The sequence below is a fragment of the Haliotis rubra genome, unplaced genomic scaffold (genome assembly GCF_003918875.1).
Source record: "Haliotis rubra isolate DU_JTF1 unplaced genomic scaffold, ASM391887v1 Scf328, whole genome shotgun sequence".
Lineage (NCBI taxonomy): Eukaryota > Metazoa > Mollusca > Gastropoda > Lepetellida > Haliotidae > Haliotis > Haliotis rubra.
The window spans coordinates 835,534-861,886 of NW_025767000.1; the positions used below are offsets into that span (position 1 = coordinate 835,534).

Here is a 26,353-nt window from a genome sequence, read left to right on the forward strand (position 1 = left end):
CTACAGAACAACCACAGAAGTTGCATGAAATATGAAATTTATTCATCTCCTCAGTCGGAGGAAGAAAGCATGTTTACATTCCCGACTGTCAATGGGATAGTATTTGTCGTAGAAGTCGAGGATGAACTCTTCTGTCTTGAAGCCAAACTTCTGGTACAGCATCATGGCCGTGTTTGTGGCCGACACATGGAGGGTGACATCCTTCCCCATACACGTCTACAACATCAACAACATGGAATTCACTAATTCTCTATTGATTCTTAATATAGACACGCTATCCTATTGAGTCAATACTTCCTAAATGTTATCTATTATCTTGTATTATCTGCTAAGTGAAAATAACTGTACACCTTACTAACACTACCTGCAGAATGTATGGAAACCTAAACCAAAAACAGATAATGGGTCTGAGGAGTGATTTGAAAATCACGAGTTCTCTTTGACATAACACAAATCTTAAAAATATAAAATGGAAATACTAGTAGTGCAATGGCAATGTTGTTCACCTGTACATGTTACTGAGTTTAAAATGTCATCAAATACAAATACTTAATGACATGGTTTGATGAAATGTTATCAACAAGGCCACCGAGCCTGAAACACCTGATCAGTTGCCCATAGGTTGTAAGGGACCAACTCTAACCCTAAATCCCCATTACTACCTGACAAGCTTAGACTGAACCCTATAATCATTGCGGGAAAGGGCAAGGGAGGTAACTCGTGGGTGAGTATTTATACGTCCGCTTCGGGAACTTCAAGGGATTCAAGTGTTCCACTACCATTCGAAAGGGAAAGGGAGATAAGCAAAAGATCATGAGTCAGGATAAGTATAAAATATCAATTTTACTTAAAGGTCACATGCAACGTAAAACACAACTTTGCAGATTCTGATACCTTTCGGTATGGACTTACCGAAACAAAGCGTCAAAAATGCAAATTCAACTTATAAAGTTGAAAAATAACGCGATGAAAAAACCCGCGCGAAATCAGAGTTCAAACGATTCACTAATTTTCCCCAGACTTTTCTGGGGAATACGGGTTTCAACAGCTGGCTGCGCTCATAGCACGTGCGCAGTGAAATAGGTTCGCGCAACTTGGAAGCGGGCTGTCTGGTGAATACTCTGTGAAGGCTTTGGTGTGAGCTAGTTTCCTAATGTTTTGTTGATATCTCACAGAAGCTTGAGCTTTTGTATGTTATGACAGTAAATAAACTGTTTATATAATTTCATTTGTCTATTTCACCACACGTTCTTCTTACCGTGTCACTTTCTCAGTTCGATACTTAAAAGCATTATTTAGAGTTGACACGATTTCTAACTGTGATATAGATATGTCCCTGTCACAGACAAAACTCAATGTCTTGTTTTATTGACACCAGTGTGTCTGCCTGCCTGTCTGCTAATGACAATATTCAATACACAACTGCGATCACTGACCACATGCAATTTGAACTTAACACCAATCAGGCTATACACCATAAACAAAACGCATTGATTTATGGCCCGAGTTCGGTCTCTGTCACATTATGTAATTACACAGACAGGCAGGTGTGATACTTGAACACATGACATGTTATGATGTCTGTTGATTGCAAAATGTTATACACAAAAAATGAGCATGTAACTACAAAACCCAACTTTCTATATATACACACACAATGAGCCGTGAAGGCAGCATCTGCTAATGAACCAGCCGTTACACTTGAGTGCACACCCACCCGCTCTGACTGGGTTCGGTATCCCGGCTGCTTCGTTTCGAGGGAGGTAAACCCAAGTACAAAATATTGCACTTTTGATTTGCGATTATACGCTTATAATATTGTTTATTTGTTTTTTCATAATCAACAATGCATATTATATGTCATGAAGAAGTGATAATTGTGTTTTAATTATGTTTGATTTTTTGGTTGCATGTGACCTTTAAAAAATTACATTTAAAAAAGTGAAAGTGTACACACCTGAATGAGATGGTAGAGCATGAAGCTCGCTATGCCAGCTCCCCGCCACTCCGGATGGACAAAGATGAAGGAAATGTATGCCTCATTGTACTTCACATCCGGAACCATGAAAGCAAAGCCTATGATCACTTTCCTGAAAGGAAAAGGAGTGCAGGTGGGTGCTGCCAGAATGGACTTTGCTGATATCAGATGCCTATGTTGGTGAGAATGGAGAACTAAGACATCAATATTGTTTCTAGCACTGAGAATTCTGACCGAGGATAACATGGAACTTTACCTGTACAGAACTACACAGCTGAAATCTGGGTACTGGAGACACTCAGACACTGAAACAGTTAGAGACGTGGACTGAGTGAATTATCACAGCATATCAATTGTTGCAGATCTTAGAGAGTGAGAGTTTGGTTTTTTCTCCGCTTTTAGCAATATTATAGCAATATCACAACGGGAGACCCCAGTATTAAACCAGAACTTGTCAGTCAGTGTGGCATGGTATCTTAATAGGCTAAGACTACAAAAGTGGCATTAGGCCGGTTTTCTAGAAACACACGCAAGCACCCATGCTGCATAAGTGCAATAAACCTTGGAATATAATCAGGGTGAAATTGGGACATCAAATACATAGCTGAGTGAGTGAGTATGGTTTTATGCTGCTTTTAGCAATATTCCAGCAATATCACAGCGGGGGACACCAGAAATGGGCTTCACACATTGTACCCATGTGGGGAATCGAACCTGGGTCTTCGGCGTGACGAGCGCGAGTCTACTAGGCTATCCCCACCGCCCCAGATCCTAGAGGAGTACCACAAACACAAGAATGGTATTGATGAAGCTACAAGCATTATCACTTTCATTCGAACCCACAAGTTTCTGGAACTATGAGCAGAGAATAGTGACACTCTCCACCTGTAGGTCCCCTATGGGTGCCCTCTGGGTCCCCTGTGACCCTTGTGAGACTTGTGTGAATCCTGCTTCACATAATACATTATTTTGATCCCCACCACAAATAACACTCCCTGAAATATCACTGTGTAGAAAGTACCTACAGATGAAAGAAATTGCTTTTTACTCTTCTTTTCTTCTTTTCCATCATAAAATACACCACACATTAAGTCAACCAAATTTTTATCATACCCAACTACATCTGATTCACACAAATGTCTTAATCAGTTTGTGCATGATGAAGATGATTTAAAAAATATGCCTCTGGCTCAATTTAAGTAGAAGTTTGGATGAAAATTGAAAAATATGTCAACATGGTTACACCATGAATTTTGTTTATTGAATGGTTGATTTATGGGAGGAATACGTAGTGTTAAAGTGAGACTATTCTTTGAGACTTACAGTCAATGCCTGGCCAGAAGAACTCTCGGCACAGTATGTTGACGGATGGAATATGTTGAGGTCTCACGTAGCAGTAATCAATAGGGGGAGAAGGAGGTGGTTGCCATGACGAGTCAGCACTGAAGAAAAAGTAGACAGTGTAAGCAACTAATCTGTTAAGTGCGCAAAACACTGTAGATAACTTATATATATATCTTACTCGTATATATCTTAAGTAGGCAATGTGCATAACATTGTTAACCTATACATATGTTAAGAAGGTAGTATGTGTAACATTGTAGACAGCTGTGTTGTAACAAGTTTCAGTGGAGTTGGCAACAGGTCTCACTCACCTATGTGAATAACATGCCTCACCTAGGCGAGTAACATGTCTCACCTGTGCAGGTAACATGTCTTAGTTGTGCAAGTAACATGTTTCACCTGTGCAGGGAACATGTCTCAATTGTGAGAGTAACATGTCTCACCTGTGCAGATAACATGTCTTAGTTGTGCAAGTAACATGTCTTGCCTGTACAGGTAACATGTCTTAGTTGTGAGAGTAACATGTCTCACCTGTGCAGATAACATGTCTTAGTTGTACAAGTAACATGTCTTGACTGTGCAGGTAACATGTCTTAGTTGTGAGAGTAACATGTCTCACCTGTGCAGGTAACAAGTCTTAGTTGTGCGAGTAACATGTCTTGCCTGTGCAGGTAACATGTCTTAGTTGTGCGAGTAACATGTCTCACCTGTGCTGGTAACATGTCCTTAGTTGTGCAAGTAAGATGTCTCACCTGTGCAGGTAACATGTCTTAGTTGTGCGAGTAACATGTTTCACCTGTGCAGGTAACATGACTCGTCTGTGCAGGTAACATGTCTTAGTTGTACGGGTAACATGACTCTCCTGTGTGGGTAACATGCCCCGCCTGTGCAGGTAACATGTTTCACATGTGTGGGTAACATGTCTTGCCTGTGCAGGTAACATGTCTTAGTTGTGCGGGTAACATGACTCTCCTGTGCAGGTAACATGTTTCACATGTGTGGGTAACATGTCTTAGTTGTGCGAGTAACATGTTTCACCTGTGCAGGTAACATGACTCATCTGTGCAGGTAACATGTCTTAGTTGAACGGGTAACATGACTCTCCTGTGTGGGTAACATGCCCCGCCTGTGCAGGTAACATGTTTCACGTGTGTGGGTAACATGTCTTGCCTGTGCAGGTAACATGTCTTAGTTGTGCGGGTAACATGACTCTCCTGTGCAGGTAACATGTCTTGACTGTGCAGGTAACATGTCTTTCCTGTGCGGGTAACATGTCTTACCTGTGCGGGTAACAAGTCTCCCCTGTGTGGGTAACAAGTCTCCCCTGTGTGGGTAACAAGTCTTGCCTGTGCAGGTAACAAGTCTTGCCTGTGTGGGTAACAAGTCTTGCCTGTGCGGGTAGCATGTCTCGCCTGTGCAGGTAACAAGCCTCATGTGTACAGATAACATGTCTCACCTGTGTGGGTATGCCACAATCTCCTCCAGGAGCCTCATCTTGAGGGGTTTGGTTTCATGATCACGACGAATGAAGGGCTTCAGCACTCTGGCAACACAGTGATTGGTACATATTTACATTAACCATTCCTGTATTCATGACAACATCTATTCCTCATCAAACATTAATTATGAACACAGAACCCCATAAACTGAAAGTTTTTGTGAACATCAAATAAACTTCAAGTTACTGAGTAAACACATCATGTGAACCCACTTGTACCAATGCTCTTCACAGGCCCAAAATACACACTGTGAGGTACTGGAGCTCAATCGTTTCAATCGTTAGGAACATGCAGATTTTTGAATGACAAATGATAAAGTTACCTTGTTGTGTATGGGCTTGTGATACAAGGAAGCTGATCATCATCTGTGCCTACCAATCGGTTCATGAATGAAGAGAACTGCTGTGATGAAGCCTTGGATCTCATTGGATTGCACTTTGAACATAAAACCTCACAGTGAAAAAACCTTACGTGAATGCGTTGTTGGACTACAAAATATAGATTTCTTCCCTGAGTACGCTAAAACACTTCACTCCTTAGCTTCAATTTGCATCATTTCCAGCACAGGGAGCAGTGAGTGAGTTTAGGTTTACGCCACTTATAGCAATATTCCAGGAATATCACGGCAGGGGACACAAGAAATGTTGAACCCATGTGGGGAATCGAACCTGGGTCTTCAGTGTGACAAGCGAATACGTTAACCACTAGGCCACCCCACAGCCCCGAAGCAGAGAGTAACCACTATAATGATTGGATGTGAAGTACCAGTCTGTACGGCTTTGAGCCACTTCAAGCAATATTACACCAACATCACAGACACCAAGAATGGGCTTCAAACATTGAGGAAGCAAACACTTAACTACTGGGCTACACCAAAACCCATGAAGAGTGGCGTCATTACCTGAAACCTGTCCAGAATGCGAAGATCAGCACCCCTAGGTCTCATCAGTGACCTCATTTGTGATCTCTGATCAAATCCGTCCTGCAACATGCGCTAAAAGGGTTATTCATAAAAACATCTAAAAAATTGGCAACAACATCACTCTGGAAGCATGTTCTGAATTGTTCAATTTTCCTTCGTTTTAAAGGTTTGGGCAAAATCAAATAGGTTGTATGGTCATGTGGTGGGCAGACATTTTCTTGGCAGGTGTTGACATGCGACATCATGTGGTAGAAAATCATGTCATATTGTCATGGTGTGTTGATCCATATCATGTGGTGTTTGGATATGTTTGGAGGCGTGTGGATCATGTCACATTGTAGTGGCAAGTTGATCTTGTCACAGGGTGGTATGGCAAGTGGATCATGTCACAGGGAGGTGTGGCAAGTGGATCCACAGGGTGGTGTGGCAATTGGATCATGTCAAAGGGTGGTGTGGCAAGTTGATCTTGTCACAGGGTGGTGTTGCAAGTGGATCATGTCACATTGTAGTGGCAAGTTGATCTTGTCACAGAGTGGTGTGGCAAGTGGATCCACAGGGTGGTGTGGCAATTGGATCATGTCACAGGGTGGTGTGGCTAGTTGATCTTGTCACAGGGTGGTGTGGCAAGTGGATCCACAGGGTGGTGTTGCAAGTGGATCATGTCACAGGGTGGCATGGCAAGTGAATTATGTCACAGAGTGATGGTGGCAAGTGGATCATGTCACACGGTGATGGTGGCAAGTTGATCTTGTCACAAGGTGGTGTGGCAAGTGGACCATGTCACTGGGTGATGGTGGCAAGTGGATCATGTCACAGGGTGGTGTGGCAAGTGGATCATGTCACAAGGTGGTGTGGCAAGTGGGTCATGTCACAGGGTGGTGTGGCAAGTGGATCATGTCACAGGGTGGTGTGGCAAGTGGACCATGTCACAGGGTGGTGTGGCAAGTGGGTCATGTCACAGGGTGGTGTGGCAAGTTGATCTTGTCACAGGGTAGTGTGGCAAGTGGACCATGTCACAAGGTGGTGTGGCAAGTGGGTCATGTTATCACAGGGTGGGTGGCAAGTTGATCATGTCACAGGGTAGTGTGGCAAATGGACCATGTCACTGGGTGGCAATGGGTCATGTCACAAGCAAGTGGCAATGGACCATGTCACAAGGTGGTGTGGCAAGTGGGTCATGTCACAGGGTGGTGTGGCAAGTGGGTCATGTCACAGGGTGATGGTGGCAAGTTGATCTTGTCACAGGGTGGTGTGGCAAGTGGACCATGTCACAGGGTGATTGTGGCAAGTGGATCATGTCTCAGGTTGGTGTGCCAACTGGATCATGTCTCATAGGTAAATGTTGCAAGTGGATCATGTCTCAGGTTGGTGTGGCAACTGGATCATGTCATAGGTAAATGTGGCAAGTGGATCATGTCACAGGGTGGCATGGCAAGTGGATCATGTCACAGGGTGGTGTGGCAAGTGGACCATATCACAGGGTGGTGTTACAAGTGGATCATGTCACAGGATGTTTACCAGTGGACAATGTAACATGGTGCTGCCGTGTGGATGTATCAAGTTAAGATGAAGATGTGTGGATATGTCATGATAGTGGCAAGTGGATTGTGTCACATAGTAGTGGCATTTGGATCATGTCAGATGACCAGTAGATCATGTAACATGATGTCGGAGTGTGGATCGTGACCAGATGATGGTGGTCAAAACTCTCCTGCCAAGTGTTCTTCCCAGACTTACATCCATGTCCTGCATGTGCCCGAAGTCCTTCTGCATCATCTTCTTCATTTCAAGGTCAAGGTCAAATACAGGCATGCCTCTCTCCCTCTTCAGCTGTTGAAAAAGTTGAAGCAATGGTAGTCATTGTTAAATAAACCTACTCATCTTGTAACATTGTTTTCATTTTTTTACTGTCACCATGGTAACTGAGCATACCAAGATCCACATTTGATACACAAGTCTTAAAAAGTTGAATCAGAAGGATATAAGAGAAGGATTCCAGCACCTGTCTGATGACCAGTTTCCTGCGGAATCGGTTCAGTTGCGGTTCCAATGTCATCTTCTCTGCCACCATGTTTAGTTTCTTCAGGAGCTGGATTTCATCATACAGACTCATCGGGGAGAAACTGTGCCGGTGAAAGTAGGACAGATCATTTTATGGTACACAATGCATTATTCCTGTAAGGATACAAAGGCTGTTCATAATCGTTCTAGCAGGTTAGCTTAAACTAACCCAGAAAAGTGATTGAACAAGTCGACTGAACTGCTGAAAACTGATTATAGCACTAGACAATATCTGGGTTTCAAGTATGATAAGCCGATTAAGTGTCCCCTTGGTCTCCAAATACTAAAGTACTACCCAAGACCTTCTGTAGGCCTACTCTGAATGTCACAATTATAATACCTGTCATCCCATGTACTCAAGTTCTACTCAAGACTTATATCAATCAGTGTGTGAGTTTAATTTTATGCCGCTTTTATCAATATTCCAGCAACATCATGCCGGGGGACACCAGAAATGGGCTTCACACATTGGACCCATGTGGGGAATCGAACCCGGGTCTTTGGCGTGAAGAGCGAACACCTTAACCACTAGGCTACCCCACCGCCCTTATATCAATCAAATTGTCTCTCCATGTACTGAAAAGACTTAAAAGCTCTCAAGCCAAACTTCTCCCTGAAGTACACAATCTCTACTCACTTCCCTGTCAGGGGGCGCGGGGTCGCCTAGTGGTTGAAGCGTTCGCTCGTCACACCAAAGACACGGGTTCAAAGTGTGAAGCCCATGATTCCCTGATGTGATATTGCTGCAATATACTGGAATACTGCTAAAAGCGGCATAAAACCAAACTAACTCCCTCACTTCCCTGTTCTCCTAGACTGGAGCAGTCCCGATGTAAAAATGTACCAAATAACCTTTAACAAGCAAACACACTAAACTGAAACATTGTTCCAATTGTTTCCACGGGAAGAATAAACTGGAATGTGTTTTCATTTTTAAAATACTCTAGGAATGCAAGAATGCTTCCAGTCTACATTGACCCACAAACAGTAAACCCATCCATCCTTACTTTGGCGGAGGAGGTTCCTCAGGCTTCTCGTCCTCGCCTCCGTCCAGTCTCCGCTTCTTGTGAACTGAAGAATCATCTTGGTCAGACTCCTCTGCCTCGGACTCCTCTGCCTCTGGCTCAGCTTCATTATCAGACTTGGCAGGTGTTTCAGACTCCGATTTGATACTGATAACTGCTTGCTTGGATACTGGTTGGTTGACTGTGGAGTCTCCGGACTGTCGGGAATTGTCTGAAATAATCAGATTTGAGCACGTCCAGTAAAAAAGCTCCTGATGAATGAGTGAGCGATAGGTTGGGTGAGTGGGTGAGTGAGTGGGTGGGTGGGTGAGTGAGTGAGTGAGTGAGTGGGTGGGTGAGTGGGTGTTGGGTGAGTGAGTGAGTGAGTGGGCTTCCACCCTACTTTTAGCAATATTCCAGCAATACCATCTATGGAAGACATGTTATCTTGTTCAGGGAGAGGGGCTCTAACACTTGTACATAACTTACCATCTATGGAAGACATGTTATCTTGTTCAGGGAGAGGGGCTCTAACACTTGTACATAACTTACCATCTATGGAAGACATGTTATCTTGTTCAGAGAGAGGGGCTCTAACACTTGTACATAACTTACCATCTATGGAAGACAGGATATCTTGTTCAGAGAGAGGGGCTCTAACACTTGTACATAACTTACCATCTACGGAAGACATGTTATCTTGTTCAGGGGGAGGGGCTCTAACACTTGTACATAACTTACCATCTACGGAAGACATGTTATCTTGTTCAGGGGGAGGGGCTCTAACACTTGTACATAACTTACCATCTATGGAAGACAGGATATCTTGTACAGACGGAGAGGCTCTAAAACTGGTCGACCACATCCCACTCGGAGGGGACATTGTTCCTGGGTCGATCTCAAAGTCACTGTCAGAGTCGTCATTCAGAAACAGCTCTGGCATAGTGTCTGAAAATATCGAACATCAAATCAAATCAAATGTGAAGTGAAACAAGGTTGAACCTAGCAAAATTTGTTTAGCAAAAGAGCTGAGTGCGCACACATGTGGCACATACTACACATATGCATGTGTGGCTGCTGTACTAACAGGTGCTTTATTCAGGTTCACATGGCAACGGAAAAAATGTAGCACTATGCATGCTATATATACTGGAGAAACTAAGTTAGGGATATTGGTATTTTTATGATTGATATTTTATCAATGTGTCAATGAATATAGAGATCATTATTCATAATTTCAAAATTTACATATATCCCTAACTATTTTTGCCCAGTATACGTACGATTTCAACAGGTTTCTGATATTAGTTTGATGCATTTATTTCTAAAAACGGAAACAGTACTGTGCAAATTATTAAGAGGATTCATCACAAGTGCTGGAAATATCAACCCTATACCAAAGTCTTGGCAAATACAGATTAACTAACACTGAGCCCTCTCTGTATATTAACCTGGAGCCTTGGTATCCTTATCTGTGAACCACATGTGACTGCTGGAGCGAGAAAACTGACTGTCCTCATCTGGCTCAGCCTTGATGGACCAACTGAAAGCGGACTGGAAAGAAGCAGACGCCATGCTGCTCTCAGAATCTGGAGGTTCTTCTTTCACATTAACCATGGAAACATTCTCAGTAGTTGTGTAACTGGTGTCCGCAGATTCCTGCTTAACATGACAGTCTGATGACTTTTTGGATCGTTTTAATCCTACATCTGATGCTGTTGTGTTTTTCACTATGTCACACATTTTAGTCTTCTGAGTATCGTCATGTTGGAAGAGTCCGAAGGTCTCCACGTCTGGGAGAGGAGGTGTAGCAGCTGGTGACACAGATGCTTGATGTGAGGTAGAACTGGATGAGCCTGATGAAGATGGATTGGGCGGTGTCGACTCAGGTGTCTTGCAGCTGGCTTTGGCTTTACGAATCTCTTTGGCTTCCTGTTTGGAAAATGTTGGTTTCATAGATCTATGGTTTTTCAATGGCAAAATATTACAGTTTAACAGACATGTCAGAAGGATGGAGTGAGTTGACAGCATATTTGCAATGACTTGAAAAACATTGGTGGATATTGATCCAAACACAGAATTTGCATTTTGCAGCAACGTGAATTCTTTTACGTAAACTTATGGTTGTTTTTCTTCAAAAAATCCACTTAGCACAATGTTGATTGTTTTCACGGAAGCACATGATCTCATAATTGTTTTTTAATTTTGATACTTCTTCAATCATGAGGACATGATGACATTACTGCTGTTTCATGGGAAAATACTGTGGTCAATATACATGCTGAAATTCCTTGTTGCAATTGTATGATTTGGAACCATATGGCTGAGAAATTTATCTTCTTGGTCATCAAATACTAAGAAACATCTACAAAGCTGAAAAAAACTTTCTCCCCCATATTTCTTATTCGAGGTAAACCTACTGTCAAGGTTGACCTCTTGACCTTGAGTTCCATGGCCGCCTGAATGGAGGACTTGCCATGCCTTGACCGCAGGCCCTCTACCTTGATTACTGCTGCAGGGTCAATAGTTGACGTCTGATCATGCTTCTTACGAGCTGGACGAAGACCTGTGTCTGGAGATAAGAAATCGTTCAAACATTAGTCAAGAATTCACCAAAACTATGAAGTCCTTTGTTGCGACTTTTTCCTAACCATACCCACTATTCAAAGTATTAGTTTAGAGCGTGTGAGTTTGACTTAACATGACTTAAAACAGCAATACAAAAGATCCGTTAAATATTGGAGGGAAGTCAAAATAATGCAGGTCATTGGAAAACACACATATGGTACTGGCAAACCTTCGAACATAATCAGAGTGAAACTGGGGAATCAAATAGATGAATGAGAGAGTGAGTGAGTATGGTTTTACGCTGCTTTTAGCAATATTCCAGCAATATCACGGTGGGGGACACCAGAAAAGTGCTTCACACATTGTACCCATGTGGGTAATCGAACCCAGGCCTTCGGTGTGACGAGCCAACGTTTTAACCACTAGGCTACCCCAACGCCTCTCAAATACATGAACCAAGATTATGCATGCCTTAGGGATGCAACTCTGCATAGTGAAATCCTGTGGCTCAGAGAACAGGATCCCTCACTGGTCAATTAATTCAGACAAAAACTCATGGCTAAGTCAACAAGAAGACAAAGTCATCAATATCCCCCGCAATGGCAAAATACTCTTAATGATTATGTCTACGAGTTATGATTATGTCAAATATTTAGGTGTGTAAATAGAAAAGTGGAAGGAGAGTATTGAAAGGTTTTTAAAGTTCTGCTCCAGAAAGGAGCACTATCACCAATTTCAGTCTAAGTCAAACCGGTTACCATGGAAATGCCAAAAATATTTTATTCAGAAATCCAAAACTACCAAAAGGCACCAGTACACCACCAGACCAATCTATGTGCCAAGTTTGGTGAAGAAATAGTGAACGGTTTTAGAGTTCAGCTCCGGAAAAGAGCACAACCACCAACTTCAGTCTAAGTCGAACTTGTTGCCATGGAAACGCCAAAAATATTTTATTCAGAAATCCAAAACTAACAAAAGGCACCAGTACACCACCAGATCTATGTATGTGCCAAGTTTGGTGAAGAAACATTGAACGGTTTTAGAGTTCTGCTCCGGAAAAGGCACTACCACTAATTTCAGTCTAAGTCGAACTTGTTGCCATGGAAACGCCAAAAATATTTTATTCAGAATTCCAAAACTACCAAAAGGCACCAGTACACTACCAGATCCATGTATGTGCCAAGTTTGGTGAAGTACGGTTTTAGAATTCTGCTCCGGAAAAGACGCACGCACGGACGCATGCACGGACGGAGTCCATTTTAACACCCCCCGCAAAACGCGTTGCGGGGGATAAAAATAATTTTTCTTCTCAACATGCTCAAACCAAAGGAGACAAATCTAACAGAGCACTAAATGTGTTTACATCAACATAAGCATCAACCTTGGACTGTTCACCCTGGTCAATGATGCTACAATTAGAGCATTACCATATTGAGAACAGTAAAAGCAAAAGCAAAAGCATTAAAGATGAAGTCAAGGGCATTACTATTCTTTCAACATGATGAAACTAAAGTCCTCCCTTCAGGCCGTCGCTACAAAGTTCCAATTGTGAAAACTAAGAGAGCCTGTACATCCTTTATTCCAAGTACCATATATCTTTTAGGGACTGTTCATGATTTATGGCTTGGGGGGGGGGTGTGGGGGTGTGTTGATGATGATTTTTATGGAGAAGCATGTACAATATGACTGACCCCCCTAAAATTCATGTACAAAGTAAGTGACCCCCCATGTTATGATATCATGTACCTCCCCAGAACCAAATGGGTGACAACCTCCCCCCTCCCCTTAAAATCATCATCACCCCCTAGCCATAAATTACGAATGGTCCCTAAAACAAATGTGAGAAAACTTAAATTCATGTATTCATTTATGTAAATATGTTATGTATTTGTTTCTCTCTGACATCTCAGTAGCTCTGTTGATGTAACACATCTTCCTGAAAAGGCAATAAAGTATTATTATGTTATATTATCAATAAAGACCAATCAAGAGCATAATGATCAAGACTTTAGCATTGTTCCATTGATAAGGACAGCCACAGAAATGTCAAAGACTCTCTTATAGATCAAACATGACTGACCGACTTTAAGCATGGGAGGTTTCATGTCTGTCAGTTTCCACCAGCCAGCCTCCCCAAGGACGTTGGCCCCCGATGTGAAGTAGCCTGGGCACCCTGTGGACAGAGTGCCGGGCCACCGTCCCGTGCCACAGAGATGTCTTCTTCCTGTCAGGAGAGTTGACATCATTACAGGTAACTGTTGTTTGTTGTTTGACACTGCACTCAGCAACATTCCAGCAACTTTCCAGCTATATGGCAGCAGTCAATCAAGTCAGCCAGCCTGACCACCCAAATCCTGTGGTCGCCTTTTATACTGACTGACTGACTGAGTTTGGACTTAAGCCGCTTTTATCAATATTCCAGCAACATCACGGCGGGGGACACCAGAAATAGGCTTCACACATTGTACCCATGTGGGGATTTGAACCCGGGTCTTCGGCATTACGAGCCAACGCTTTAACCGCTAGGCTACCCCACCGCCCCGCGGTCGCCTTTTATAACAAGCATGGGTAGCTGAAGACCAATTCTAACTTGAATCTTCATGGGTATACAGGTAACTGAATCAAGGAACTTGATACATGCATACATAGCCTGGAGATACAATGTTTACCTTTAACAAATGGAGATCTAAAAGTAGGTCAATATGTGCTAATTCTTATTTTTAAGGACACAATCAGCCAAATAACTGTGGCTGACCTGATTCATTTTGCCACCTCTTCTGACAAGCATTGCTTGCATTAAACTAATTCTAACGTAGAATCTAAACGAGGGAGATAAAAAGATTTTCTTTCATTGTACTTTTTTTAGACCTTTGAAAGAATTTTAAATGGGCCGTTTATTAATAAATCTCACAAAATCAGAAAAAAACAGAAACCAACTGTTTTTTCCTCAATCTATGATGCAGGGAGTGATCTGTTGTTTTTAGAAAGGTCAGCCTTTAATTCTTTTCGTTTACTGGTTAAGGTGGTCCAGAGCACACATTAGTTCTGGTTAGGTTGGAAAATTGTAAATTAGAACCAAAACAATCTTCTTCTTACCTGTGTGAGGCAAACAACAGGGACCAGTGCTTGTCTATGAATGCACATATATGTTCCTTCCAGCGGAAATACCCACATTTACCATTTCCACTGAGCTGGAGATTATAGAGAGTTAGCATGACCACTTGCAGCCTACAAATAAATATTACTTTCATCAAACACCTTCTGGGCAAATATCTCTGTTATTGCACTGTTTTCAACAATATTCTTTCAATTTCACAGTGGATGATGCAAGAACTGGGCTTCACACATTTAAATATGCCCACAATGAGGAAAATCGAAAACAGGCCTTTCGAATTAGTGAACATTTTCCCTACTAGACTGCCCTACTGTGCCTTCAACACTCATATACCATAACTGAGCACACCATTAAAAAAGCATTTAATGATTAGGAAGGTATTAGGCCAACAAACAAAATTGTCCGTTTCCAGTAACCCGACCGACCCTATCGTAACCCCCCGACCATAAATCTTTTTTTAACCAAGTCAATATCATGACTGGAGTGCATTTCAACTCATCATTTTCATCCAAATTGAGTATGATATTTTCATGTTTCTCAGTGTACGTATGGCTAAAATGGATTGCATTGAATTGGCATAATAGGTCCCCACTGACCAAATCTACAAATAAATAACATAAATAATGATTTGATATAGAAATCTTTCAATGTTTCATCACAAAGCATTGTCACTAAATGATATGGTACTCTTGTAGACCTCAGGTGCCCACCTGGTGCTACTAAAAAAAAAAAAAAAAGTTAAAAAAAAAGAGATAAAACCGACCCACCTACCCTATTTTTCAAAAGCATGTAATAGGAAACGGACATATATTTTCTTTTGGCCTTATAGAGCATGTAATAAACAATATTTTCATGATTGAGTCTGACAAGTTAAATTTGGGGCAATATTTTCTAGTGGTCTACACAATAAACAAATACGGAGTTATCTCCATTTGCATTACACAAGATATAACTTCTGGCTAGCTATTCTCGAAACGTCCGTAGCCCTACGAACTTCTTAAGCCCATTCTTAACACATTGGCTACGATCGAAGTTACGAATTCTTAGGGCTACGAACGTTTCGAGAATAAGGGCCCAGGTTTCTAATGATGCACAATGGTCTTTGAATTCTTTACATTCTGTGCTGTGCATGCTAATATATATTGTAAGAGATTGCGATTCAATTGTGTGACATGGGATCAATTATTTTTTCTGAAAGCATGCAAGAAGGACAGTGTGGATACATATATATCATTGTCTGTTGATTTGTTGATTGTAAAAAGAAGCAGATTAAATGTTCACACTTTCGTATCCTGTGTTCCTGGAATACTTTCTTCAAGTACATATCACACTTGTGAATATCATTATTATGTGTTCATCATTACAAATCGTGCAAAATTACAAGGGGGACACTGATGTGTCTGCAAAGAGTCTTGATCTCAGTACCGAGTATATTAGATTATATTGAAGCATGTAATCACATTTTTTTTAACACCAATAGACAGTTGGTTTCCAATCAGCAAATTATAATTTCATCACTACTTATTCATCTGGTTGAAAAAACACATACATAGCTCGAGTGAGTGAGTGAGTGAGTTTAGTTTTACGCCACACTCAGTAATATTCCAGCTATATGGCGGCGGTCTGTAAATAATCGGGACCAGACAATCCAGTGATCAACAACATGAGCATCGATCTGCGCAATTGGGAACTGATGACATGTGTCAACCAAGTCAGTGGGCCTGACCACCCGATCCCGTTAGTCGGCTCTTACGACAAGCTTAGTCGCCTTTTGTGGCAAGCATGGGTTGCTGAAAACCTAGTCTACCCTGGATCTTCACATGTCCTCGAGTGAGTGAGTTGGATTTTACACTGCTGTTAGTAATGTTCAAGTAATATCACATTCTACTATATGGACTACATCAATCTACTACCACTGCATCTTCATCCTTTCAAATTCTTCCTTCCCCTCGTCTCCGCAACATCGGCACTTGAAGTGATAGAATATGTCGCCATCTAGTGGTGAAAGTTTGCCCGTTTCCAAACATGCTGAAACAGGTCATAATCCTTTCGTTGATGGGAAAAGGAAGATGTATGTACCTTGAGTTAAATGAAAATGAGCTGCTATGTTAATTTTTATGATAAACAATAAAAGTAGATATACAATATCAGTGTTTAGTTGCAGTAATATCTCTTTCAATAAAGTACAATTAATTATGATGACAAGTTTGTTTGCTTTTTGTATTATATATTACAGCGGTATCTGGAATGAGGATGAGAGGTGGCTAATATCACAATGACAGCAAGACACGGAGGCTGATGATTTGATCCATTTAGCCACCTCTTTCTCTTACAACCCCATTAGGCTATAGGACCTGTTCATAACAAATATTCCTACATCCTGATGATGATGATGATGATGATGATGATGATGATGATGATGATGATGACGACTTCATCATGATGCACATTGTGATGAGACCTACCTGCATGGAAGTGTTTTTTACATTCACCACATATGAGCATGTAGGGCTTCCGCCCAACCTCCACCTTCTCGCAGTAGCACTCTTTCTCCATCTCCTCTTGAACAAGAAAAGTATTTTACTGGTAATAATCAGCATCAGTCATTATGGGAACGTTTGGACTGCAGGTTGTTGTGGCAACTATAGGATCAATGAAAACATTTTAGAAATGCTGTTAAGCATATTTGCAAGATATATAGGTGAAACATTGCTTTGTGATGTCAGACTATCAAAAAGGACACTTGGGGACAGTAGAGTACATTAACCATTCACAGTTATCTGTAAGAGCAACCTGCTATTTTATTGAATAAGATCACCAATGTTTTCATTTTTTTATAAACACATACTAAATGTCGCTAGTACTTCTTTAACCATGCATTTGGTGTTTTTCATTTTATTCCACTATCCTGAAAAAATGTTTGGCATAAGTTTTTTTTCATCATGTTTTTTTTAAATTGTATTTGTTTTGATTTCTTATTTGCCTAACAGATGTCGCATACAACAGAATGTTGTGCAGAATTCTAAAGATGCTCTAACTAATTTGGTTACTGCCACACTTGTAAACAAACATCTATTTTCTTGATGCACTGTTGGTGTTGAAGTCATGCAGTTTGCATAAATATATCATTATCTATTAAATCTGCGGATCAGATATATTTTAACAGTGAAAGCCACTGTGTGGATTTCTAATTACTTGACAATCTGTTTACTTCCCGTGTTAATTGAATACTTTAATTCGTTTATTGATCTTAGTCATTGAATGGTTGCAATCTACAGAAACTCGACCAACGTCAATGGTCTGAAACGGTGACAGCTTCCGAGTGGGATGGCATGTACAATATGCTTGACTACAACCTTGTATTATCTCATTTATACGGGTAAATCAAACCCAAATGTCCATAACCGATGTGCCGCGTTGTACCCCACCCGATATATCTTCTTGTTCCATATCTAACCAATTTCTGACGGATCCTGTTTCTTTTTATATAGTCAGAACTTATGACGTCTGTTCTTCGATGGTATATGAAAAAATGAAATACATTTTTAATGTGTGATACCTTTTTACTAAATTTGAATTTGCCACCAAGTTACAGTTGCTATCCGATTGCCACAAACACTGAGCTTCCGTCAAGCTTTTCAAAGCATGTTGATGTTTTGAGACAAACACGTGGTAATTTGGAGTGACCTCCCCCTTCTATGAAATGTTGGAATACTTCTTTTACGAACTATGATATTTCCGATAATCCTTTTCGGGTCGCTTTTTCTATTCCCTAATTTAGTGTCTAGGATGAAATTTATATTTGCTTATATCAATGCGTATAACAACCGATTGTTAGCACCAGACATTGTATTTTTTAATATGCAAACATGTACTTTCATCAGTTATAAGAAACCGTCCATATGATAAGGGCTCGGACGGGTAACCCGGATACCCGGGACGGGTGGGTAATGAGTTGGACCCAGGTACCCGTCTCAATACCCTGACACGTTATGATCATGTGACTAACAGATTAAAGAATGTAATATATTATTCTTTCATGATTAAAAGATTGTTTTATCTTTTCAGATTTAGACATAATTTACAGTCCCTTCTTTTGAGTATAATGGCATGGGTAATATATTGAAAAACTTGAGGTTTTAGCCTCCGAGCTGAAGAATATATTGCCATTTCTTATAAATTTGATGTCAGGAATTAAAATAACGGGTATCCGGGTAGGGTGTGGTAATAGGGTTTAGGGTACCCAGGTAGAAAATTTGGACCCGTCTGAGCCCTACATATGATTAGAGAAGGAGGTGTGTTCATTCGCATTGTACATGCTTCTCCATACAAATTATCAGCACGCACACGCGCACGCACGCACGCACACACACACCCTAGCCATTAATTATGAACAGTCTCTAAAACATGAACGCTGGGGATGATATATCCTGGATAATCTTCAGGGTATACTTTCCGATCAAAACGATTATCGAGGGTGAGTGATCGTAACGTATACCCTGGAGATTATCGAGGATGGGGATGATATCGACTAATAGAGTGAGTGAGTGAGTGTGGATTTAGGTCACTATTGGCAAGTTTCCAACAATATTACGATTAGGAACACCCCAAATGGTACACACAAGAATTCATGCTCTGTAGGACTGTTGGTAGCTATAAGAGATAGTGTCATTGCTAAAACGATGACGTGCCTTCGTTGTATATAAACACTTAAGATAACATCGAAAGAGGCGACTAACGGGATCGGGTTGTCAGGCTCGCTGACTTGGTTGACACGTCATTGCATCGTTGAGTGCGGCGCTACACAACAAACAAACAAACAAACAAACAAACTAAAGATTACATATTACATAGATACAACAACCCTCACAATGCTATTGCACATTCAACGTTTCTTAAATGCGACTCCTAACCATAGCGTGGGCGCATGGCTATAAAAAAGATTCTAGTATTGATTCTTTGCACGTGTATTACACAGAGCAGATATCAGCTAACAGCAGTCAAAGACAATGGAGCGTTGTGTTGAGCAATGAAGCCACAACGCGTGGGCGTGGTCGATTTATTCGTCACGACATAGTATAAAGGGAACGATGAACTTTATACCATATAAGGACAATGGCGACTTCCTTGTATAGGAGGGTATCATCATTACAGGAGCCCTGATCTGCGTGGATCGGATGGTCACTGTCCCTACCGAGCAGGGGCGGTAGCGGTGAGGTAGCCTAATTGAGCAGAAAAATAACATGTGGAGTAGACAAATTATTTTTTACTTAGCCATGACTTTTTGTCTAAATTAAGTGACCACTGGGCGATCCTGTTCTCTGTATTTTGCTATGCTATGCAGAGTTGCATCCCTTAGGCATGCCAAATCTTGGTTCATTTATTTGAAGGGAGGTCTGTTCACATCTTCTTAATTTAGGTGAGAGGGGCGGTATTGTATTCTAGTGGTTAAAGAGTTCGCTCGTCACGCCGAAGACCTGGGTTCGATTCCCCACATGGGTAGAATGTGTGAAGCCCATTTTCGTTGTCCCCCTCCGCGATATTGCTGGAGTATTGCTAAAAGCGGCGTAAAACTAAACTCACTCACTCTATTGAGCATGTTTGTTACTAAACTGGAACAGGAATCGATGTAAAAGATTATGACATATGTATAGCCAAAATGCTCGTGAAAAGTGTAATGTTAATGGTTTGATTTTGCAAATTGGGATCGATACAATGACATATTATGTCAATCAACCCGGGAGCCTGACCTCCCGATCCCGTTATAGTTGTCTCTTACGACAACATGGGCTGAAGAGTATCTTCATGGGTTAAAACATTTAGACAGTATCATTCTCGTTTATCCAGGGTGTTATGCCTCCATTCTGTTTTGATCAATACCCTGGACTCATTCGTCATCATTACTTCGTTCTGAACCCGTTTCCACGGCGTGGAGGTAAGACGTAGACGACGTCCAATCAGATTACTTCCCCGAGCGAGAGAACTCCTGTGCTATAACAGACATGGGAACAATGGGTGTGATGATGAAACTTCAGAAATGAAACTATGAAACGATACTTGCCAAAAGCCCCTACAATTCGATACATATCTGTTGAAGTGAAAAGTCTTCCTGATCTTGGATCATCTTGGGATTCTCTTTGCATCGTAAATGATCATTTTGGCGAGGGGGTTAATTTTTTTAATAACGTGTCCGTTATTGTATATACGTACCTTGAGCTTACACGCAGTAAATATACCACGATTCATGCTTTGAAATGTTATGAGAAATGCGACGACAGTACGTTTTGTGATGTGTGTGTATTCTTGCATCTGGTTGCAAGTCACAAATTGTATTTCGTTTGCAATTCCCTATTTTCAATTGAACCAGGTGTTATCAGCGAGAACAAAACAAGCCGAATATTTTCTCATGTTGATGCTACGGCAACATATGGATCCACGTGAGTTTGGAAATAAGCTAATTGACTGGAAATATAGTTCTACGGCTCCACAATGGAATGCAAGAGACGATTCTTTGGTGTAGAACGTTAAGTACGATTTGGCGGTATGTCGGTCGCTCGAGCCGAAACAAGAGCCTTGGGCTTGGATTGGTAGTCGGATAGTTTCAGTCATTTCATTGTGTGCCTTCATACCCTTCTAGGTTTTGAAACAAGGCTTGTGCTGCTCCAAAAATCTTGGTAAACTCTAAACGATGGAAGCACTGCACGGATTTAAATGTAATGCTAGATCACTAGATGAATAGTCAACTTTCAAGGGAGATAATTAGGCCATGTCTGTTTGCACAGTCGTACTTCCATGTGTAAATGATTGTATCATCTCGGCCTGTTAGAAGTAAGTATGAGCTTACCGGCCTACGGTCTTTGTTATGTTATTAATGAGTGATGTTAAGTGTTCTTGATGAATTATATAGCTCATGATAATCATAGTCATGCAAATGACGCACCATATTACTTGCAAATTGGAATTTTAATCACATCAAGGAAATTTGCCAAGTATTGTCATATTATTTTGCAAGCTAGAATGACTAAGTTTTACACAACATTCAGGGCATACCTGGTTTCAGTGTTAAACATTATATTTTTTATTTTATGTTTTCAGAGTAATTAGGACTGTTGGGTAGCCTAGTGGTTAAACAAACTAGTTAAAGCGTTAGCTCATCACGCAGAAGACCTGGGTTCGATTCCCCACATGATTACATTTTGTGAAGCCCATTTTGGTGTCTCCCGCAGTGATATTGCTGGAATATTGCTAAAAGTGGCGTAAAACCAAACTCACTCTCTCACTACAAAGTAATTGTGGGAACTCTTCTGTACTGACATCAACATTTTGTGTTGTGTTAAAATGGTAATTATTGGAAATATCTCTTCACTTGCAGCCTAAAGAAGATGTGACTTACAGAGAAGAATTGATGTCAGATGAATGCATGACCCACCATGTGTTCAAATCGCCACCCAGTGACAAGTCAAGAAGGATTCCAGTTGTCCGAACTCAAGAACATTGGGAAATACTAGTTCTAAATAATACGGATTCAAGGAGATATTGACATTGGCCCTGGCCCTGCAGAGCGTAATTGTTTTCTGATGCTTAAATAGTGTCTATGTACAAGTGCAGGTCAGTGTATACTGATATTATTCGAAATCCAAATGACATACCTGACAACAACCTCTGAACAAGTTAATGAACTTGTCACCATAGGAACGACTGCAGAGTCTGTAAAAAAGAATTCAGCATCAAAAGACATACTTGAATGTTTCCCTTGTGGGAATGGTTTTACTAAAGACAAAAACCTTAAAAAACGTGACCCCAAAATGCATGCAAAAACGCCATGGACGTGTGGAATCTGTGAAATGGAGTTTTGTGCTGCTAGTCCATTGCAAGACCACATGCACAGCCACACAGGGCAGAGGCCACATGTATGCAAACTCTGTGGGAGCTCTTTTGCCAAGGTTGGTAATCTGAAACGTCATGAGAAAATCCATTCAGGGGAGAAGCCCTTTAAGTGTGAGTTGTGTGACAAAGCATTTCCCTATGCCGTGGAACTGAGGCGCCATGTAAGGACTCACACAAAAGAACGACCATACAAGTGTGTAATCTGTGAGAAGAGCTTTTCTGAGTCTTGCCATGTACAAAGACATATGGTCACACATACGGGGTATAAGCCTTTTCAATGTGACATCTGTGATAGGACGTTTGCCCAGTTCGACAATCTTAAGCAGCATATGAGCACCCACACTGGCACCAAGCCTCATAAATGCAGCCTTTGTGAGAAGTCCTTTGCCCGCATGGGTGATGTGAAAAAACATATGCGAGTACACACAGGTGAACGTCCTTTTAAGTGTAACACCTGTGAGAAGAGCTTCTCTGTGAGCAGTTCACTTCACAAACATGTCAGGGTGCACTCTGGTGAGAGACCTTACCAGTGCGAGATGTGTGAGAAGACCTTTGCCCTCAATTGTAACCTGAAGAAACATATACGAACTCACCTAAAGGAGAAACCGTTCAAATGTGGGATATGTCAAGCTGACTTTCTCAAGGCAGGGGAACTTGAGGGTCACATGTTTTCTCATAAACCAGTAGCAGAGTAAGTTATTGGTAATAATGACAGGAATTTATCGCAACCTGCCTAGTGGATTAACTTCAACACTGCCATAGATGTCCATTTACAAAATTCATCAACATTTCATAGGATGGAATAATAACAGTCAATGAAATCATGCCTCCGAATATTAACAAACTGCTAAGTTTGTACAAAATAAATTTTTTTCTGAATTTGCCTGCCACCGGCACTCAGTTTGGAACCCTAACTAAATCCATGAATCATGACGAATTGACAACATTTGAATGAATTCATGTTAGATTGTACACCAGACCAGTGAATGTATTAACACAGGAAATTGACTCATTTCAACACTCACCCGAGTAATGAGACCTAGTTGCAATTATTTTTAAGATAGACATGTTGTTCCAAGTCTAGCCTATGTAAAACATTAGTGTGTTAAGTGAACCAGAGACTTTGTTTCGGTTTAATTGGGTGAATGTAAGCTTGTAATATAACTTAATTTAATACAATTTGAAATAGAAACCAGATGAGGCAGTTTGTAATGGCTTGAATCAAAATTGCTGGGACTGCTAATTTACCTGAGCTTAGTCTCCCTTTAAATTAAGATGATTTCCTCTCATCTTGAGGATTCCTTTCATTCGGGCTGAGAGCAGTGAGATGAGCATGATGGTTGGCTCATATTCTCCTTGCTAACAGAATAGTGCCAGAGACTTGCAGGACAAGACTTTGGTTGGAACCAGTAGCAAGGTGTTGATGGTTGGCACTGTCAGTTATTCTGTAACACGTCTTGATACAACTAGGCTGAAGGACAGGTCCAAGGTGGGTGTGGGGGCACTCTGGGACTTCTTCAGAGTCGGTATGGTAGGGGCGGTATTGTAGCCTATTGGTTAAGGTGTTTGCTCATCATGCTGAAGACCCAGGTTTGATTACCCACATGGGTACAATGTGTGAAGCCCATTTCCAGTGTCCCTCTCCATGGTATTGCTGGAATATTGCTAAAAGCGGCGCAAAACCATACTCACTCACTAATTTAGGTGAGCATTGTCAGCTTCACTAATCATGTTCATACAAGTCTTGTATTAATGGTGAATAATACTGAAAATGTCAGGAGACATGTTTTGTCAAGTAAGTCAACTGTTTGGCACAAACTTGGATAGGTGTGGTCATTCACAGAGTGTGTGAGGCTTTTGTTGCATTTAGGTATATGTATTGCAGCAATACATGCTTGTTGTAAGAGGCGACTAACGGGGATCGGATGGTCTCTGGCTTGGTTGACACACTGCTCATGCTGTTGATCACCGGATTGTCTGGACCAGTCTCAATTATTTACAGACCACCATCATCATTGTCATCAGTTTACTCTATCTTTATAAGATACTACAAATGTATTACAGCGTATGCTGCAACCTGATTGGATTCCAAAATATTTTGTAAATATGAAATATGTTTTTATATCCCTAATGATTGTCTTTTTATCACAATCAAAGGTATGAAAAACACAGCGAAAGAAATTCAGCATGAATGAATTATAAAATTTGATCAATATGATTAATATTTATTTGCACAAACTTTTTATTATTTCCACTTCCTGCCAACCATGACATCACCCATTGTATGATGACATCATCCATTGACTCACGTCAGGCATTCCATAGATATCACAGAGTCCTAAACAAAATTATTGATGACTTTGTATAATGACAGTGGTGATAAACATGTGTTTTCAGATTTTCAGGTTTGAGTGATTCAGTCTATCAAATGTCAAGAATGCAGTTTCAGGAAAATGAATACCCAGTAGCACTTGGTATCTGAAAATGCATGAAGTATGTCTCATATGTATTCATGAAGATCGGTTTTGTGCATTATTACACATGAACATTATAAATAGGGATAATAAATATATTCAATTACTTTTTTCTTATTTATTATGTTTTGTTGTAAGTCTCATCTTGTCACGGGTGTCGTGATCAGTGCTCATGATATCAATCACTGGACTGTGTGGTCCAGGGTCCCGAGCCACAAAGCGTTCATAGTGCTACACCATTCGTAAGCCTAAGTGGTGAAGTGTAGAGTTACGATAGTTAGTAACCTGACAAATGCTTTGTGGATCTGGACAAGTGATCTTAGCGCTACACCATTGGTAAGCCTGTGGTGAAGTGTAGAGTTACGATAGTTAGTAACCTGACAAATGCTTTGTGGATCTGGACAAGTGATCTTAGCGCTACACCATTGGTAAGCCTATGGTGAAGTGTAGAGTTACGATAGTTAGTAACCTGACAAATGCTTTGTGGATCTGGACAAGTGTTGTTAGCGCTACACCATTGGTAAGCCTATGGTGAAGTGTAGAGTTACGATAGTTAGTAACCTGACAAATGCTTTGTGGATCTGGACAAGTGATCTTAGCGCTACACCATTGGTAAGCCTATGGTGAAGTGTAGAGTTACGATAGTTAGTAACCTGACAAATGCTTTGTGGATCTGGACAAGTGTTGTTAGCGCTACGCCATTGGTAAGCCTATGGTGAAGTGTAGAGTTACGATAGTTAGTAACCTGACAAATGCTTTATGGATCTGGACAAGTGTTGTTAGCGCTACACCATTGGTAAGCCTGTGGTGAAGTGTAGAGTTATGATGGTTAGTAACCTTACGAATTCTTTATTGGATCCTGACTCAGTTGTGTAGAGACCAGAGACATGTAATGTGACTTTAAACAACGAAGCCACAGTATGCAATGTGACATGAATGTGCAGGACTTCGTAGGATGTGGGTGGAGATGGCTGTACATTTTCTGCTGTATGGAGTAGGTTAACTACATGGACATCTTTGCCTTCAAGGCAAGTTCCAGGTATTATGTGTGAAATTGTCAGAAATGATACAGCATATATATCTCAGGTTATATTATATATATTTGGGCAAGAGCAACAATGAAAACCCCCTTTCCTCCAACCCTTAAAATAACAGAAACTATACAAGAACACACCCCCAAAAATAAAGACCCCCACCCACCCAACAACCACCCAACAAAAAAAAAAATAATACAGAAAAAACCAAAAGAAACATAAAAAGCAAACCCCCAAACACTCAAAAAAGAACACCCCCACCCCCATTTAAAAAGTTATAATAAAAAAATAAAATAAAATAAAAATTATAATAATAAAATAAATTATTTAAAATAAATAAAAGTGATACAATAAACAAAACCAGAATCAATCGAACATTAAACTTAAATTTTAAAATGTATTAAACAGGAACATAGCGTCATGCCTTTAAGCACTCGCAGTTTCGAGACAATTTACCAAAGGGAGGT

The 26,353-nt window shown here is 40.9% G+C and overlaps 2 protein-coding genes across 4 annotated transcripts; one reads left to right on the top strand and one right to left on the bottom strand.

Annotated features, from left to right (window-relative positions):
• Positions 1 to 20: 20 nt before the first annotated feature.
• On the bottom strand, positions 21 to 18,161 carry LOC124284040 (cysteine-rich protein 2-binding protein-like). The gene is given in 19 exon segments (XM_046720088.1): positions 21 to 216; positions 1,958 to 2,090; positions 2,235 to 2,283; positions 3,302 to 3,420; positions 4,779 to 4,865; positions 5,144 to 5,256; positions 5,723 to 5,803; positions 7,481 to 7,573; positions 7,746 to 7,866; positions 8,812 to 9,040; positions 9,613 to 9,756; positions 10,260 to 10,740; positions 11,229 to 11,374; positions 13,448 to 13,565; positions 13,567 to 13,600; positions 14,473 to 14,604; positions 16,405 to 16,519; positions 16,957 to 17,052; positions 18,051 to 18,161. Coding segments are annotated over 18 exon segments (2,460 nt in total). The 5' UTR covers positions 17,048 to 17,052; positions 18,051 to 18,161; the 3' UTR covers positions 21 to 42.
• Positions 18,162 to 20,848: 2,687 nt separating this feature from the next.
• LOC124284042 (gastrula zinc finger protein XlCGF7.1-like) lies at positions 20,849 to 24,335 on the top strand. Of its 3 annotated transcripts, none has more exons than XM_046720090.1 (2): positions 20,849 to 20,928; positions 21,864 to 24,335. In XM_046720090.1, exon 2 carries the CDS (start codon positions 22,132 to 22,134, stop codon positions 23,071 to 23,073), a length of 942 nt encoding a protein of 313 aa, XP_046576046.1. In that variant the 5' UTR covers positions 20,849 to 20,928; positions 21,864 to 22,131; the 3' UTR covers positions 23,074 to 24,335. The 3 variants fall into 3 exon arrangements, with proteins under 3 accessions (XP_046576046.1, XP_046576045.1, XP_046576047.1); XM_046720089.1 differs by having other exon boundaries at positions 20,856 to 21,032; XM_046720091.1 differs by having other exon boundaries at positions 20,856 to 21,014.
• The last annotated feature ends 2,018 nt before the right edge of the window (positions 24,336 to 26,353 follow it).